At 45.4% G+C, this 18,594-nt stretch overlaps 1 protein-coding gene across 1 annotated transcript in view; it reads left to right on the top strand.

Annotated features, from left to right (window-relative positions):
* The window catches only part of COL4A1 (collagen type IV alpha 1 chain), a 172,631-nt gene extending 154,950 nt beyond the window's left edge, over positions 1–17,681 (top strand). Inside the window, exons 46-52 of the mRNA XM_045283809.1 lie at positions 711–839; positions 2,143–2,241; positions 3,202–3,414; positions 5,563–5,740; positions 10,540–10,654; positions 14,841–15,013; positions 17,330–17,681. Of these exons, the coding sequence (XP_045139744.1) occupies positions 711–839; positions 2,143–2,241; positions 3,202–3,414; positions 5,563–5,740; positions 10,540–10,654; positions 14,841–15,013; positions 17,330–17,411 (989 nt within the window). The 3' untranslated portion in view covers positions 17,412–17,681. The remainder of the gene's footprint in view (positions 1–710; positions 840–2,142; positions 2,242–3,201; positions 3,415–5,562; positions 5,741–10,539; positions 10,655–14,840; positions 15,014–17,329) is intronic.
* Positions 17,682–18,594: the final 913 nt, after the last annotated feature.

The following is an 18,594-nucleotide window of genomic DNA, read 5'->3' as shown; positions in this document are numbered from 1 at the left end:
TAGGCTGCCCCCAGAGGTGGACTGCGCGTGGAGAGAGCAAAACCAGGGAGGACGTGCTGTGTGTGGGAGGAGTTAGAGCAGAGCGAGTATGGCTGAAGAAGAGGAGGCTAAAAGGGGCCTTCTCAGCTTCTGAAAGCTCTGTCTTACTTTAAATAAATATTTCAGGAGATATCATACCTAAGGATAAAACTTCCTCATTAAAACATTAAGACTAGTGCTTATAATGTTCAGTAAGATCAATTTCAGACAAATTTAAGGAAATACTTTCAAACTACAAATACAGTGTTTCAATGGATGGATGGAGGGATTGTGATAAGAGTTGTACAAGCCCCCACTAAATGATTTAAATAAACAAACAAATACAGTAGCTCTCCAAATAAGTCATGGGTGACCTCCCCAAGCAATGAGCTTCTGATCCCTGGGAGTATTCAAATGAAGGCTGCTGACAGTCTGCAGGGACTGCGGAATTGAGTGGGGACTTGATCTTGATGATTCCAAGGTCTCTCCCGCACCAAGGGTTCAGAACTTTCCTTAGTGAAGATGTATTGACCACATGTGTGCTTTGCAAGGGTCCGGTTTCTCATGTTCTTGAGAGTGAGTTTACTTTTGAGGACGTCGTGCCATTTGGATTGCATTTTACATTGGACTGAAGAAATCTCTGCCCGAATGTTTACAGTGAAGCTAATAAGACCTATCCCTGATCCCCACAGGTCTGCCAGGTCCCCCTGGCCCCCCGGGTCCTTACCAGGTCATCAAAGGTGAACCAGGGCTTCCTGGTCCTCAGGGTCCAGCAGGTCTGAAGGGACTTCAGGGACCTCCAGGCCCTAAAGGGCAGCAAGGTAGGACTGTAGGGTGGTGCCATGGTGAAGTGTGGAGTGGGGGTGGTAGGGGAGCTGGTGAATGGGGTCTCCCTTTGACTCTTGGGTTTAAAATCAGTTTCTTGGTAGTGATTATATAAGCACTTATTGGAATACTACTTATTTACTTCTAAATCTATTTGAAAACTAGATGCATTGATTCAAGGGACCTAAAAATCCAGAGGAAGAAAAAATTAGGAAAAGCTTGAGTAACATCTAACTCTTCATAGCTATGTTCAGTTACAAAAGTGGGAGCTAAAGGAACCGGATTACCTTTCCCAGCTGGCTGCAATTGGAGAACAGGAGGCCGCAATCTAGCATCGTAAAACTCTTGTGTTCTCTTGCGGTGACCCGAAGCTCTCCCCGACTGGGAAAGGTGTCTGCTAGTCGCTGTTGTTCCCAGACACCCTAGCCCAGAGCTAACCACTGAACCCTTCTAAGCTATTGGCAAAGAAGACCGACCCAGGGGCTACAGTGGTTTAGCATTCCATGAAAGGTCAGTACTTCAAATGCACCAGCCTCTGTGGGAGAAAACACTTGGATTTGGGCCCTTACAGATAGATGACAGCCGAGGATGCCTTATGGGGGAGTTCTCCCCTGTCCAGCAGTGTCCAGATTCACTGCCATCGAGTCGCTGTGGACTCACAACTGTAGAGAACTGCCCCTGTGGGTCTCCGTGACTGTCACTCTTTACAGGAGTAGAAAGCCCTGTCTTTCTCCTTTGGGGGGCCTGGTGGTTTCGAACTGCTGACCTTGCCTAAAGGATAGGTAGAAATTAAGACGAGAGAAAACATTGACCGTGGCCAGGTAGTGTCCATGAGAATGTTAAGCTCCTTAAGAATAAGCCAGGCACATGAAAACCAAAAGCTATCTATGTCGATAGAGTTGTGTGTTTTCTTAAGTCTGAAAATGATTTAAGATGCCCAAAGATAGCCAAGGAGGGAGTCCTTAAGAAAACAGAAGTATATCCACTACCGCCCCCATCCATGCCTTTTCCAAAGTGATTTGCTAAACAGCACCAACCCTAACACCCAGAAAAGCAGGCGAACTCTGACTGTGGATCGTCAAGCACACACTCATGTGAATATTAGTTTGACCATTGCCTCTGCAAAGTGCATCGGCGTGGCAGGCAGCACTTCCTTGCCCTCCAGGAAAATGTTTTCATCTGTGCTCAGTGACCATACGCTTGCCTCCCCAGAAGACTAGGCCAGTTCAGAAGGCAAGAGCATGACAGATTCAACTGCCATTCAGAACCAGATCATGCAGTCTTTGCTCCTTGCTTTAGGTGTGACCGGATTGGAGGGTTTGCCTGGACCTCCGGGGGCTCCAGGCTTTGATGGCTCCCCTGGCCATAAAGGAGAGATGGGACCTTTTGGGCCTCCAGGTAGGTGGTGTGCTCTTTCAACCTCATGTCACTTTCCTAGGTATGGGATAAGCTATCAAATAAAGTTGCAAACATTGCTCGAAAGCGTTCCAAAGACATCTGTTTCTCAGAAGAAATCGGGTCCTAGAGAATCTAAAACGTTGTCATTTTTGGTGAAGACAGCCAAATGTTGAGCAAAGCATACGTTTTTAAGTGGTTGCTGACAGAAGCCCAATTGTAAAGGCCTTAGCCTGGTATAGTTTCCTATGAGGGAAGCAGGCTACCGCTATAAAAATTCTATTTCAGTAACAGACAAGGGCAAATGGAACTGAAAAATAACCATTCCAGAGCTGACCAGAGGTCGCCGTCACATTGGCTCAATCTGATCTGCCTTCCCTAGAAAGCCGGAGCCTACTTAAATACTCCATAGTCACATACATGCAGCAGGTGACGTTTTAAAATTATCCCAACTCTGACACGGGAAGCAGCGGCAGCAGCTAATTGTACACGGATCACCACCCAGCAGACCCAATTACCCAAGAGCTTCCTGTGCTGTCCTTCCACGTGCAGGCTTTGCAGATGCTCCCGGAGGGAAGCCCCTTTAAAATGAGGTGCTTTTCCCAACTACAGTAACCCTCCCTTAGAGGAAACTTAGAGACTTCTATAGGAGTGATGGGCACAGCATCTGGGTAGAAACAGGTGTACTGCATCATGGAACCAAGTGTATTTTGCACACAGCATTGTGTGTCTGAAAAGTACCTCGAGGTGGTGTGTACCAGGGAAAGAGAAAGCACCACAGTGGAGACGAGTTGTTGGGTTGTTTATTAGTCTGGTCTCTGCTGATTACTCACTTTCTCTCTTTGTGTCTCTTTGCTAAATCCAAAAGTATTCAAATCGCAAAATTTTGAGAGAAAGGTTTCGATGTCTTTGCGGGGAAATCTGTCTATAACTTGGACAGCCCATGTGTCTTGTGCCTTACAGGTCCAAGAGGGTTTCCTGGTCCACCAGGCCCTGATGGGGCACCAGGATCCATGGGTCTCCCAGGGACCCCCTCTGTTGACCATGGGTTCCTGGTGACCAGGCACAGTCAAACAATAGATGAGCCGGCATGTCCTCCTGGAACCAAGATTCTTTACAGTGGGTACTCTTTGCTCTACGTGCAAGGCAATGAGCGAGCCCATGGCCAGGACTTGGGTAAGTCATCTCTGTTTCATGTATTCGTTCAACGTAGATTTATTGAGGGCCTACTGGGTGGTTCGTGTCCACCCAGAGCAGCTCCAGAAGGAAGGCTTGGGAATGTCCTTTCAAGAGCTTCCATCCATGCAAAGCCCCATCAAGCTCCTTTCTGCTTGGACACACATGGGTTCACTATGAATTGGCACAGACCAAATAACAACTGGGGGGTTGTTTGTTTGTTTTCACTCTGGTACACCTGTGTACTTATTGTTGGTCTTGCAACTTAGCGAGTTTAGAAGACCGGTCTGATAACAAGTAAGACAAGCTTGACCCTATTTTCTTACATCCTTATGAAATGAATAATCACGTCAACAACTACTGTCTAATGTATCGACTAGTACATACATAGCCAAGAGCTGAATCTTTAAAAAATTTTAATTAATAAAGCTCTTCATAAAACTCAAAACTCACAGCTATCGAGTCCATGCCAACTCATCGGGACCCTATAGCACAGGGTAGAACTGCACCTGGGGGTGTCCGAAACTGTAATTCTTTCTGGGAGTAGAACGTCCCGTTTTTCTCTTGAGTGGCTGGAGGTTAGTAACTACTATACCATGAAGGCTCCCTCGGAAACTTCTACTAACTCCTTCAAATGATCGAATAGAGTCAGAAATCCTGGACAAAGCAGTTTTTGTTGATATTCTTAAAATAAACCCACTTAAATGAACACAAATAAATAAATAATGAGCCAGCTTCACTGTTGCTCTTTTAAAAACTGTCCATTTTATCTCACATAAAATGTTTCTGATGACCTAAGTTCTGCCCTCTTCTTAGTTTCGAACAGCACAGAGCTCCATCCATGTCCTCATTATCAGAGTCCCCGGGGCTATCCTCCACCAAATATTAGACGTTTAACTTTTTCTGAGGTTAGAAACTGCAGCTATTTAAAGATCATCTCTGAAAAACTTTTGTTACAGGCATTGTCTGATATGTTATTTCCTAAACACTGGTCAGGATCTACATTGTTACATTCCTTTGAGAATCCAGTTCAAGGAAAAATGTTCTCTCTACTGATAATTAGGTTTGTCTTATCAGAAATGTTCTACATAATCTCCTTTTTGTTTTGTTCTCTTTGAATTTAATGTAATGTTCATTTCTAATGACAGAAGTCTGTGTAGTACATGAAAGCTCTTCAAAAAGTTCATGGACACATGGGATTAAAAGATAATGTAAATTTTCCACGAACTTGTTGATGCCCCCTCTTTTTTTTTAATACTTTTACTGGGGGCTCCTCGTATCACAATCCATACATTCCTCCAGTGTGTCAAGTACATTTGCACATATGCCGCCATCATCATTTTCAAAGCATTCTTTTCCCATTTGAGCCCCTGATATCAGCTCCCCATTTCTTTCCCCTCCCGCCCCAGCTCCCCGTCCCTCACGAACCCTTGATAAGTTCTAGATTCCTTTTTCTATATCTTACTTCGCCCTCCATTGCCCCTCACCCACTTTTCCATTATTCATCCCCCTGGGAGGGAGTTCTAGTTTGATCCTTGTGATCGGTCTCCCCCCACCCTCCCCTAATCCTCCTGGTATCTCTTCTTTCCTTGTTGGCCCTGAGGGGTTTATCTATCCTGGATTCCCTGTGTTGCAGGCTCTTATCTGTAGCAGTGAGCATGCTTTGGTCTAATCCGATTTGTAAGGTAGATTTGAGGTCATGATAGTGGGGTGAAGGAAGGACCAAAGAACTAGAGGAAAGTTGTGTGTTTCATGGGTGCTATACTGCACCCTGACTGGCTCATCTCTTCCCTGTGACCCCAATGTGAGGGGATGTCCAATTGTCTACGGATGGGCATTGGGTCTCCACTCCATCTCCCCTTCCCCCCACCCATTCACCTGGGGTATGGTTTTATTGTGGGTCTTAGATGCCTGATACCTGATCCCCTTGACACCGCGTGATTGCACAAGCTGGTGTGCTTCTTCCCTGTGTTGATGCCCCCTCTTATTTGCTTCCTGTCTGCAATTAATTTTTCAAATTTCCATCCTAATGAGTATATTTGGATCTATGCCTTTCATTATCAACCAGCCCAAATCCACATACACTAGAAAGAGGTTGTCAAAGAGAAGGAAAATAATCCCAGCTGTCTTCTGTCATGGCGCTTCTAGGTACGGCTGGCAGCTGTCTGCGCAAGTTCAGCACCATGCCCTTCCTGTTCTGCAACATCAACAACGTGTGCAACTTTGCATCCCGGAATGACTATTCCTACTGGCTGTCAACTCCAGAGCCCATGCCCATGTCCATGGCACCCATCGCTGGGGACAATATTAGGCCGTTCATTAGCAGGTAATGGGAGCATTTTTAGGTGCAGCTGTACCATTGAAAAAGAAAAGATGCTGTGGTCTGGACGTACATTTATGTTTTTCCTCTCAAAATTATCTGTTGCTGTTCTGTGTGTTAAATGTGCTTCCTCATCTTTGTGACAGCCATACAGACATGCTATTTAAAAATCATTATCCTCTTTAAATCTCATAGTGCAAAACCAGCATAAGGTAACGCCTCTTTGCAAAGCCAAATTTGAATTTTGATGTGAAGTGTGACTGACTGTGGTGCTCATATTTCATCACGTGAAAAAAGGGATATTTCTGGATCTCGAGCAAACATTATTTTTTGGATCTTCTTATGAAATCTTTATGAGGAGCTTTCCTGGCATTCTAGTTGCATATTGGGCTGCTAACTGTAAGGTCAGCAGTTCAAAACCACCTGCCGCTCCTTGAAAGAAAGATGAGGCGTTCTACTCCTGTAAAGAGTTACCGACTTGGAAACCCACAGAGGCAGGTCTGCCCTGTCCTGCAGGGTCATTTTGAGTCGGAGCTCACTCTGTGGCAGTGAGTTTATGGAGTCTCTTTAGAATTGCTTTTTCCGAATCACCTCGAGACATTTTAATATCACCGATCCGTATATTGTGTGTGTGCATATGTATGGTATGTATCTATGTGCTTTATACATAGGGTTTATACAGGTTTATCTCTTACATAAAGATTTGTATATAATATTATTTTTACCTCCCTGCCTCCTCCCCTACCCAAAAAATGCAATTTCACAACACTGGAGTTTTATTACCCCCACTGAAAAGGCATGCACTGGACAGATCGATTTTCTGAATGATGTGCTTATACACACTAATATATGGAGTTTGCCTTCAGCTCCACAGTCATTTGCCTGTTAGGAAGTAAAATGCTAAATTGAAGTCATTAGGACGAAGAAGTACATGCTTGGCCCCCTTTTCCTCTTTGCTTCTAATTCAAATGATCCCTCCGTTCTCCTCGGAGGTAATAGCAAAATGGCGGATGAAGCAGCTAGTTTGTCTAAGCAGGTAGTTTTTACTTTCACTCTTTACAGACTAAGATCATAAAGGATGAAAACAATAGCAACTCAGACAAGGTTTGTCTCAGGCAGATAAAGTCTGCAAACGCTGAGCTTTCCCGTGTTCTTCTGTAAAACGATACGCGGCTTCTTCCTAGGAAGCAAACATAGTACTGATTTGCCAAGAGCCATTCCCCCCGCCCATCAGAAGGCAAAGGGAAAGTGGGTGCTGGGAGCCGCCCCACGGGAACCCTCAGTGGGTACCTTCGGTTTATACTCATCCGCACATCATTTCCTCATGAAAGACCCTCTCCTACTTGGGGAAAGAAGAGACAGCTATGCCAGTGGGTTGAGCCCTTGTCAAGATTAGGTCCTGGCACATCACAGTTTTAATAAGAGGTCTGTGTCCCATAGAACTTCAGAACAGAGATGCCCGTTAAATAGGAAAAATATATATTTTAATTGCCTTCCAGAAATTAAAATGTCTTCTGATAGCTCCCTTTGACTTTCTTCCTTCCTATATCTTGGGGTGGGGGGTGGGGAGAGGAGCGATCAGCAATGTTAAGGAACGCTGGTGGCATAACAGTTACAAGTTGGGCTGCTAACCACAAGGTCCGCAGTTCAAAACTACCAGCTGCTCCTCAGAAGGAAGACGGGGCTTTCTACCCTCATAAAGAGTTACCATCTCGGAAACTCACAGGGGCTGTTTAGCCTGTCTTAGAGCATCCCTAGGAGGTGTCATTGGCTCGATGGCACTGATAAGAAATGTCATCTTAAAATGGATTGTGCAAAGTCAGCCGTTGTACTTCCAGAGAGCCGCTTCTTAAAACCTAGGCGTAGCTCTGTACATAGCTCTGTACATCGTGTCTCGGAATGTCTGTTGACGGTTCTGTTTGAGACCTGTCTTGCTGAGAACCATGCCTGAAGGAAAACTAACCACCTTTGTGTTTTTGTTTAGCTTCCCTTGGACCATAAGGTACAGCTTGCATATTCATTTACATATGTTTCCTATTTAACTTCTTAATAGAATGAACATTTGGTCTTGATGCGGTTGAACACGAAGGTGCTCTGGCACACTTTAAGAAGAGCTTGTTTTCCCTGTGGACACGTGCTTTTCAATGGGACACCTCTGATTCTAGAAATATAAACAAGCCTCTTCGTGGTTTCAGTGCCCCAGCACTCTACACGATGAGGTTTTCACGGTGTTATGGTACTAGACTCAGGGGAACGCAACATGAAGGAAACTTACAAGTCGTGTTGAAGCCACCTACCAGCTATGCCACCTTTAGCTCGCATTCCCTTCGGTGATGATGCTGCCCCTTTCTGCTAGACTCGGCGTGCTCAGGTGTCCGTGGTTACTGAAGTTTTGCCATTTCCAACTCCTTCTCAGGGCTTACGGGTTCCCTGTGAGGTCTTCCCTTAAAGCCTATTTTTAGAAAGAGATAATAACATAAGATTCTTCATTTTTAGCAGGAAAGATAGTGACTTTTCTGCTGTCATCTTGAGAGTTGGGCAAAATTTCCCAAACATTTCTAAGATTCTGCCGATGAGTCATCACACGTTCATCTACTGACGGTGTAATTACTCTAGGGGCGTGTGTACTCGTTTGGGAGCAAAGAGAGCTGAGTTCTAGTTATAACTTTGACACAGCTAACTGTAGAATTGGTTTGTTTCCTTACCAACAATTGGATCGTAAGATTTTTGTTGTTGTTGTACATAAGCAGCAGCCTTTGCAGCTGTTTTTTAAAAAAAATTTTTATGGGGCTATACAACCCTATAAGGTGCCCTGGTGGCACTGTGGGCTAAGCATTGCACTGCTGAGTAAAAGGTTGGCAGTTCAAACCCACCAGCTGCTCTACAAGAGGCTGTCTGTTCCTGTAAAGACGCACAGCCCCGACACCCGCAGGAGCAGTTGACTGTTCTGCAGGCGTACTGCAACTCCAGGGCAGTGGGTTTGGTTGGGATCATTGTTGGGTTTGTTCGGTGCCATCAAGTTGGTTCTGACTCCTTGCAACCCACCACTGCCCGGTCCAGCGCCATCTTCACAATTGTTCTGTTTGAACGCACTGTGTTGTGACCGCGGTGTCAATCTATCTCCTTGAGGGCCTTCCCCCTTTTTCAGTGACCTTCTGCCAAGTGTGAAGTCCTTTTCCTGAGAACCGACCTCTCCTGAGAACGTGTTCAGAGTGTGGTGTTGATGCACCTCTGCTTTGTACCCCCTGATGCCCCACCTGATCAAGGTCAGGAGCACGCCTTCTCGATCCACTGGTCTCCTCACCGCATGGAGAGCCTAACAAAAAGCGAGTGTGCTCCTCTGTGTTGTGTTTCTGGCTCCTGTGTGTGGCAGACAGCTGGTGGCAGATGTAGAAGGCCCATTTTCGTTGCTGTTGTTTAACTGAACCTTCTAATTCATCTGCATTTGTGTGAGTAAAATAGAAAATTGCCCAACACACACACACAAGTCCATAGAAAATTACATGCCTAATTTAGACCTTCCTCCTACTCTTTGCCCATTTTCATGCAAATGTCCCAGCATAACTAGGTATAATTATTAACAACATTTATAGTCGTTTATCAGCAGGGTTAACACTCTGTTCATTTTGTGACATGAGTGCAATTTCTGGGCTGCTGGTGTTTAGTTTTTTAACAAAACATTACCCTCCCAACAAAGGGTTCCCTGAATTGAGCAGCTTTTAGTCAGAGCATTGTGTGTTGTTTGAATTTATTCTTGGGTGCAGTTCCAACGGCTGAGTTGCAGCCAGCCCGACTTGGGAACCTCCTGGCCTTCAGCGTGTTCTCTGAGAGCCCCTTCAGCTAGATTGGCCCTGCTGATAGCTCCCAAGCTGAGCAGCCCAGGCCTGCGGAGAGGGTTTGGAATCAGTTTCCTCAGGTGGGCATTCAGCTTCACGTGCAAAGCATGCATTGTTTGGCTTACTACAATGTACTGAGTTTAATGTCTAATACCAAACAGTCATCCTAGCTTAAACTCTTTGATCTCAGAAGGGATAGCATTTGAATTTCAGGAACGATCTCCTCAACCAGTAATTGTGTTTGTTCCAATATGCATGCATGGCCGAAAAACTTGGAAAACACCGAAATGCACAAAGGAACAAGCCAAAGTCACATGGTAACCTCATGTGACCCTTCCAGGGGATGACTACTGTCATCTCTTAGGCATCTGACCTGGTTTCTCATACAAAGCAGATGCTTAAAGAGCCAGGGCTGGATTTGCTTTTGAACTCAACGTGTGAATACCAAGAAGAGCTGATCAAACCAACAAGAAGGTGCTAAGGCTTTGAGTCTAAGCAACATGCACTTAAGGAGTTCAGGCAGGTCCTGGGTTACAAAGGAGATGGGACTCTAACTGGGTGCTTAAGTAGAATGAGCAGGTAAGAGGTAAGTCAGAAGAGGTCCACTGTTTCTTAATTAGCATATGTTCCTTCTCAATGCTTGCAAGAAAAGGCTTCAAAGCTTCTCCAGGGTTTAAAAGCTGCCTGTGGGGAAAGTGAAAGGGATTGTGTTAAAGAATTTATGGTGAGTTGGTTCCATCAGTCCTTTCAGACTGGGGACAAATTTGCATAACACTTAAGGTGGATGGGTAAGTTGTCCATAAATCCTCTTTCCAGCTGGGGGACTTACTGTAAGCAGTTGAGTCAGAGAGCTACCGGAACACAATGCATACAAATCATCAGGCAACAGACGAATACCTTAACAACCTTCACCCTGACCCTCTGGTTCCCAGTGCTGAGTGTCTGTGCTCTGCTGTCCTTTCCCTCCAGGTGTGCTGTGTGTGAGGCCCCCGCCATGGTGATGGCAGTGCACAGTCAGACCATCCAGATCCCACAGTGTCCCAGTGGCTGGTCTTCCCTTTGGATTGGCTACTCCTTTGTCATGGTAAGTGTTACAGAAGACTCCATCTCTCCGAGAAAGACCCACGCCACACATGCCCCAAAGCTGCATCCTTTTCTCTGAACGTGTTGCCAATCCTTTTCACTGCGCTGGACTGTGTTGGCAGGTCCCTCTCAAGGTTGCCTAGAGGCATGGCCTGCTCTACTGGGGGTCAGCAGGGCCCTCCTCTTGGGAATTACTGCTCTAATACCAAAATAGGGGGACTGAGCATCTGCATAGAAATACAGACGACTCCACATGGATGCTCCATAGATCTCTTCCCAGGACATGGGCATGCTGAGCATTTTTTGTTGGTCAGAACTTCTTTCGGGGCAGAGAGGAGCTTGCCCATGAGAGGCACATAACCTTGTAAAGCACTCACGCTTGGAAGCAGAAAGCTTGACTTAGGAAAAGAACTGGCAGTGGTTGGCTAAGGGAGTATTCTCTCCTGTGGACGAGGCAGCAGCCTTTCAACAAAGCTTTCTTTGTTTTCCTTGATTGACTGGGCCAGTCTCTGGGGACCTGAGTTTTCTCTGTTTATGCCCATCACAGTGGGTGGGGGGGGGCTGCTCCTCCATCACCTACCTTCCCTTACGTCACACTAACCAGATATTCCCATCTGCCCCCAAGCCAATCAACACAGGAAACCACTGTACTTGTTTACCTGCCTCTTAGAGCTTCTTATTTTATTTTGCTGTCTTGGTTTAAAATATTGATCAGTTGCATTAAAGCCCCTTGAGTTTGTGAGATCACACTGGAATGCGTCAGTTCCCAGTAAACAATTCTAAAAATTTCCTTCTGTGCCACCATTACCACCTGGTAGCATGTTCCCATCACAGGTACAGCCAGGCTGTTCATTGTGATCCCCACATGGTCATTGATTTGTTCCTATTCTTTGACTGACAGGGAAAGTAGCCTTGTGGCTTTTTCTTTTTTTCTACGACTCTAATAAATTATCCCAAATGTAGAGGAAGTTGTTGGGAGAACAATTGTTAAAATGCTTGGATGTGTGTTCAAGTTTGATCCTGTGATTTGCTTCATTGATTCGACTGCAGCGAGATGCCCAAGAATTGGCAGAAACGAAATGTAGCAAGTTGTATTGATAATTCAAAATGCTGTGTTGGGACAGCTCTGTTAAGAAAGACTGAAAGGTGGGAGATACAGTGTTGAGAAATCAAGACACCAACAATGACATAAAGCATACAGTTTTTTAACTACCAGGCTGATTAGATGTTTCACCCTGAAACATAAGAATTGGGAAAACAGACCCTATGTGAAAATGACAGAAATATCCACTGAGCCAAGGTGTGTAGTTACATAGCCAGAAAAAAAAAATTCCACCGCCCAAAAGTCCATTCTGACTGATAGACAGAAGAGCCGACAGACAACCTCATTTTTCTCCTGCCAAGTCACTTGTGGGTTTGAACCACTGACTTCCCAGTTAGCAGGCCAATGCCTAACCCACAGGACCACTAGGGCTCCTTCTAAGGGACCAAGGAGCGTGTTTTATCAGGGACCCAACTTCATTCCAGTAGTACACAGAGACCTTAGACAATCATTGCCCATACTTTCTCAGAATCAAGAGCTGATGAGAATAATGATGTTGTAGAAAACAGAACAAGCCTTCTTACCACCTAGCAATTGATCTTCTCAGAGTATTAGCATCAGCTTCTCAGTGAGAAGTCTTGGCTCACATGCAATCTGCCACTCGGTTTCAGATGGCCCCAGGGTGGCCCTCAGGGATGGTCTTGCATGACAGAGGCATGCCCATCTCTAATTGCTCCTGTCCCAGAGACAACGTTTATGTGAAAAATGAAGTGTTCTTTTCACCATAGCTAAAAGAAAAGCTAGGGAATGTGTAAAGAATAATACGAATACATAGCGCATCAGTCAAATGATAAATCACGTCACACAGCCTTCTCTAAGATGGGATGCTCTCTATGAGCGACCACTGAGGACAGAGCAAATAACCATTTGTAAACTAGAAACTAGAGTTTTCTGTGTATGTATATACATTTAATATCAAATTTACATTTTAAATATGTATTACATATCTAGGTATTTTAAGGAGCCCTAGTGGCATAGTGGTTACCCATTGGACTGCAATCCTCAAGGTTGCTTGTTTGAAACCACCAGCTGCTCCTTTGGAGAGAGATGAGGCTTTCTACTCCAGGAGACTGCGACAGTCTCAGAAACTCACAGGGCAGCTCTGCACTGTCTGATAGACTCACGATGAGTCGACAATGACTCGATGGCAATGAATTTACTTTGGAGATATTTTAAAATGAGAGCATGGGGTAAAAGCAATTTATAACTGGCTGAGTACGAGGGCCTTAGCTTTGCTCTTCTAAGTCCCCTGTGTATTTTCTGGCACTTCTCCAGGAGTTCTGCTCAACTGTTATTCTTGCCTTTGGCTCCTTAGTCGACTCTAAGACAAAGTCTCACGGTGGTGGGGCCGCCACGGAAATAAGAGCAGAAGGAATGGGACAAGGCCATTTCCAGAAGCACATATTCGAACTTGTACTTGATTAGCATATGGCACCGGGGGACACCATCTGGGCTGGAAAGGTTCCTTTCCTCAGTCCACCTTTGGTTTTCGTTAGGCATGCCCCAAAGTCTTGTTCTTCAGAAGCGAGAGAAAGCTGACTGGGGAAAGATGAGCTAATTCCTACCCCAGTGAATTAGGAGCATGAGGACGTCCACACTATCCCTCATTCTACCCACTCTTCTCTCTGCCAGTGACACCGAGGATCGTGTGTGTCCGTGAACAGTCCTTTGTCCAGTTCTCTTGATGAGGGAAACCTCGTTGCTGACCAGTTCTCCTGCAGTTATGAATATTGCCCTTGAGCCGCCCCCACTTAGAGAGCCTCATGTGCAATGCTTAGGGTAGTCTGCAAAATGATTTGCAGAGAACAATCCTTAGGGGCTGTCTGTGGCCAGCTGGAAGTTTTGCTGAGTTGGGCAAAATGAGAATGTGACCAGAGAGGCATCCACCCCTGGGTAACATTCTCAACTCCCCTTCACGATGAGAAACCGCAAGTCTAAGTCTGATCCAGAGACTTAGTCTCCAGTCACTTAGCTGCAGAATATTGTGCAGTGTGGCTCCGGTGAGCGAGAGCCGGTGATGATACAAGTTGTGTGAAGCATTCCCTTGGGTCTTGATCCGGACTCCCTTCAGGTCTAAGGATGCTAAGTGGGCCAAATGCTGGGGACATCTGAGCCAGCATTTTGACCTGAGGTCCAAGTGAGAACTTGAGTGTCCCATCTTAGCCATCACCTCGTTTTAGTCTTGAAGAGATTTATGGGGAGTTTTCTGTTCTCAAAATTTGTACATCTCTGCGCTTGCCTCCAATTTGCCTTTTAACAGAGATCATGGGCAGATCCCAAATGTCCCAAGATCCTCCATTCTCAAGTGGGTGCTGAGGGAATTGACCATGTCCTCAAAGATCCCTTGCAGTCCCCAAATTCTAGAGTTCACCTTCCTCATGTCTGAAAAATTACTTGTGGAGATGTTTCATAATGTCTCGTTCAAGTTCATCCATCATTCGCTTTAAGTTCTTGGATTTTGAGGTCAGGTTGGACCCATTTAAATCAATTAAACCAAAATGCAGTTCAGTATTTAGTTACAGTAGTACTTGTTTTCTCTGCCTCTTATGTTTTCTCTCACTCTCTTTTTTTTTTAAAGAAATCAAGGAAGAAAGGAAAGAAAAAGGATGGCTATCCCTTACCTCAAACTTGAATTCAGTATAGCATCTAACAAACGAAAAATCTGATTTTGTTTATAAAATCTGACTACACATCAGTTAGTCCTAACATTATTTGCACATTTGAGCTACTCTCTCATCTCCCAGGTTACAACAGATTTTAGGTCCGGATGAACAACTTCGGCATTTCTCTAGATCCTAATAAGGCAGGTTGGTCATCTGCTATTTGGGGAGGAGTCGTGGGTTTGCTTCTAGGTGCTCTAAAGAATGGCTGTTTCCAAGCCCGGGACAGGGAGTGACTTGCAGGGGCCATCTGGGCTCTGTTTGTGGGGGTGTTTGTGTGCAGAGCGGGTTACGTGGTAACCACACGAAGCTGGAGAGGGCCCACTTTCCAGAAAGGAGGCCTCTGGCTCCTCACTGAGGAACAATAAATCTCCTGGGCTCTGGGGAGGGGATGCTCTGACTCACTGTTCACATTTCTCCCCCAGCACACCAGCGCTGGTGCCGAAGGTTCTGGCCAAGCCCTCGCCTCACCCGGCTCCTGTCTGGAAGAATTTAGAAGTGCACCATTCATTGAGTGCCACGGCCGCGGAACTTGTAACTACTACGCAAATGCTTACAGCTTTTGGCTTGCCACGATAGAGAGAAACGAGATGTTCAAGTAAGTTGGGATGGTCCCCATCCGCGGCTTGTATCTTCAGTCACTCAGGATCACACTTTCCAGCACATAGGCTTCTGAATGATTAGAAGATAGTAATTATGCATATTTCTTCCACTTGAAGTGATGACTATTGGATTCTTCTACACAGGCAGGGAACCAAGACGACATTTAAAGGGGAATAAGAGGTGGTAGACTTAATTCTTCCATGTGCTAAAGAATTGGTTGGAGGAGGAGCTGGTCATCTTTCTTTTTTTTTTAGGTGGCCTCCCTAAATTTTGATCGGAAGCAATTAAAATTCATCCCCTGGAGAGTTTTTTAAATGGTGCGCATTTAATAATGAAAGAAAGGAAAGGAAACAGAGTTCATCTCTTTCGTGTCTATGAGGCTGAATTTAATGTCCATGTATACAATGAGCACATGAATGCTGATGGCCTGTTTTATTTTTAGAGTTGTGTAGCGCCAGTTGAAATTTATTTTAGCACACACGCATCTGAAATTGATAGGGAAAACTTTCCCCTTTATTTTTTTCCATTACCCAAACTATCACCTTTAAAACAACGATCCTGAGAGGCAGATAGCCCTGTTGAAGTTCATTTGGAAGTGGGCCCAGTCTCTGATGGAGAGCAGCCCATGAGGAATTCTCTGTCCTGTATGTCGTACCAGCTGGGCAGATAGCGGCAGGAGGCTGATGGGGTTAGAACAATTATTTACTGTTCATTCCCAAAATAAGTGCTTCTCACCCCTGGAGATAAGCCTTTTCTGTCTTTACCTTTTTCAGAGAGAATTGTGTAGAACTCTGCTAGAATCCTCTTACCCCCTAGCTTAGACCCTTAAAGGGGAAGCAGTATATGCACTGTTCAACGTGTTTGAAAGCATCGGCACATGGGCCTCCCTGTCTAATTGGCAGCATGTAGAAGCCTTTTTAGGCTACTGGAAACTTGACATCAACTCTACAGATAGAATCAAACCATTCGCTAGGGAGCTGAGCTCTGTTGATGGCTTGCCTGCTGGAACTTCCTCTTGTATGCTTAATAGAGAACAATGGGAGGGTTTGTAAAAATAGCCAGGAGCGTGGTACAGTGAACAAAGTGCTTCCTTAAATGAAATTAGGTAAGATTTTTATTAATGTGAGGCACCACACCTCAAACTAGAATTTGCACTAAAATAAGCAGCTTCCATGTCAGCACATGGCATTGTGGTTAGATGGATGCTTTTACGTTTCATAAAATGTCACAAGAACCTACTTTTCTTTAGACGTCACCTTTCCCACAAGCAAAAGGCATGTAGGGTTTCAAAGATCAGGGGAGAATTTGGGTTCACTGAATGCCCTTCGCTCTTTGACCTCAAATCAGACACAACCCAAAACAGAAAGTGCTGGTTCCTGTGGACTTGATTTCTAGCCCTGGTGACACCCCCCTCCCCCCATGTGTCTGAGTCGCCCTGAACCTCATCAGGTATCGATGGAGCTGGCCATTGGGAATAGAATCCAGACCTTTCTTCTGAAGTGCCTCTGGGTAGCTTCAAACCACCCACCTTTCCATGAGTAGCTGCTGCTTCATTGTGTGCACCATCCAGCGGCTCCTCAGATCCGACCACTGCCACAGAAATCATTCTAAATATTTGAGATCTGTTGACTTGGTCCAGATGTCAGTTCCTCGGGACCTCGGCAGTGAATGTTTGGTCCGACAGAGAAGAGCTGCCTATAAGAGTCTCTTGGTTACAGCAGATTGCCAGGTCTTGCTTCTGGAGCTCTAGCGACTCTTCAGCTTTGAACCACCAATCTTGGGGCGAGCAGAGGAGCACTCAGCTGTTCCTTATCCTGGAAGAGCTTATAATCTCTTTGAGTAGAAAAGTCAAAATGCCAAACGATAGTCCAAGAAACCAACGGCACCAAACAGAAGAGGAGTAGAGTGGTGGGTGGGGACCGGGGTACAGGGTGACGTCAGGTCTGCCCTAACTAGCTAGCTCCATGGACTTGAGCAAGTCATTTAACTTCAGGTGCCCTGCATGGTGAGGCAGAGGGTAACCATGCACAGGGCTGCATGTGGGATAGCATTTCGGACTGTAAAGCATCCCGCACAATGCCTCCACTCTAGGAGATGTGACTAAATGCCAACTACTGTCACCCTGAGGCTTAGTGAATGGCATTAGTAGTACTTAACTGAACCCTCCGGGATTCTTGGGGAAGGGGGGACACTGTGAGTCCAAATCAACTCTGTGGTGCTACTTAGCAGCACGGGACTGGTTGGGCACCCTTTGGCAGTTCTGATGAAGGGAGAAATGTTGACTGCCGTTGTGTTCCTTGTTCAATCTCAGGAAGCCGACCCCGTCGACCTTGAAGGCAGGAGAGCTGCGTACCCATGTGAGCCGCTGCCAAGTTTGCATGAGAAGAACATAACGAAGCCCGACCCTCAGCTAAAGTCACAATATGGTGCTATTCCTCTCTCTCTCTCTCTCTCTTTAACAACAATGGACCCTAGAACTATATCCTGTGTACCTCACTGTCCAATAGGAAAACAGTAAAGTGCCTTCTAGGAATCTGCGTAACTAACACACCCTGCTTTTTTGGCCCTTTACTTGCTGAAGGAGAAAAGAACAAGGACAAAGATAAGCTTTAAGTATTGACATACCAAATGGCACTTTTGTTGAAATAAAACTTAAAAGAATGCTCTGTCGTGCAATGCACTGATGTGTGAAGCGAGAGCTCCATTCATTACCATAGGGTGCTAGGAGGTGGGCAGTGCCTTAGAGACTGTTGACCCCCATTTTTCATACTTGTATTATAATAGATTAAATTTGTTTGGGCCCCAGATAGAAATGTTTGTTTATATCACTGTCTAGCTGTTTCAAAACCCAGGTCCCTCGGTCTGTATATTATTCCTGTACAAATAATAGTGATGTAAAGACAGTCTTGCAACTTCCAAATGGAATGACGGACTCAGTAGCCATATCTCGCTAGCCCCAAAGAGAGATCGATGTCTTTTTGCTGTGCGTGGTACTAGACAGCTGCTTTTGCAGAGATCACAACTCTCCTGTGGAATAAAGATGGCCCCAAAGTAGTCAGAAATGAAATATATATATATATTTTAGTAATTTATATAGGTGTCAACAATTAGGCAAGTCAAGGTTTAGCTTATATCCTCCACTGTTGAAGGAAAGCTGCCGCGGTTTGCTCTTCCTTTCGGCCGTGCTGTGGAGCACTAGGGTATCAAACGGGAACCATTTGTTTTCATTGTTCCCTTCCAAACCCAACAGTGGGTACTGCCCAACCCGAGCCCAGGTTCACGAGAATGGTGACTGTTGTAGTGAAACGTGTACTTTGAGCTTACTGTTGTTAGTCTGTATTAAATCTCTTCAGGGTTTTAAACACTCCTTACAAACTGAATGACTTGACAGAAAAGCAGCAACCACCAAAAAACCCCACCACCTCAAAAGGCCGTCATTTTGTTAGTATTTCTCTTTCCGCAGCCGCCTGCCCGTGTGGCCGACGGCTCGGTCGAGTCAGCATGTCAGTATTTACATGTAAGCCCAGGCTCGGTCGAGTCAGCATGTCAGTATTTACATGTAAGCCCAGGCTCGGT

Source organism: Echinops telfairi, unplaced genomic scaffold (genome assembly GCF_000313985.2).
Source record: "Echinops telfairi isolate 266 unplaced genomic scaffold, ASM31398v2 ScPeMD7_7467;HRSCAF=8505_1, whole genome shotgun sequence".
NCBI classification, from domain to species: domain Eukaryota; kingdom Metazoa; phylum Chordata; class Mammalia; order Afrosoricida; family Tenrecidae; genus Echinops; species Echinops telfairi.
The sequence above is the reverse complement of the archived record's forward strand: the minus strand, read 5'-3'. Positions and strand labels throughout refer to the sequence as shown.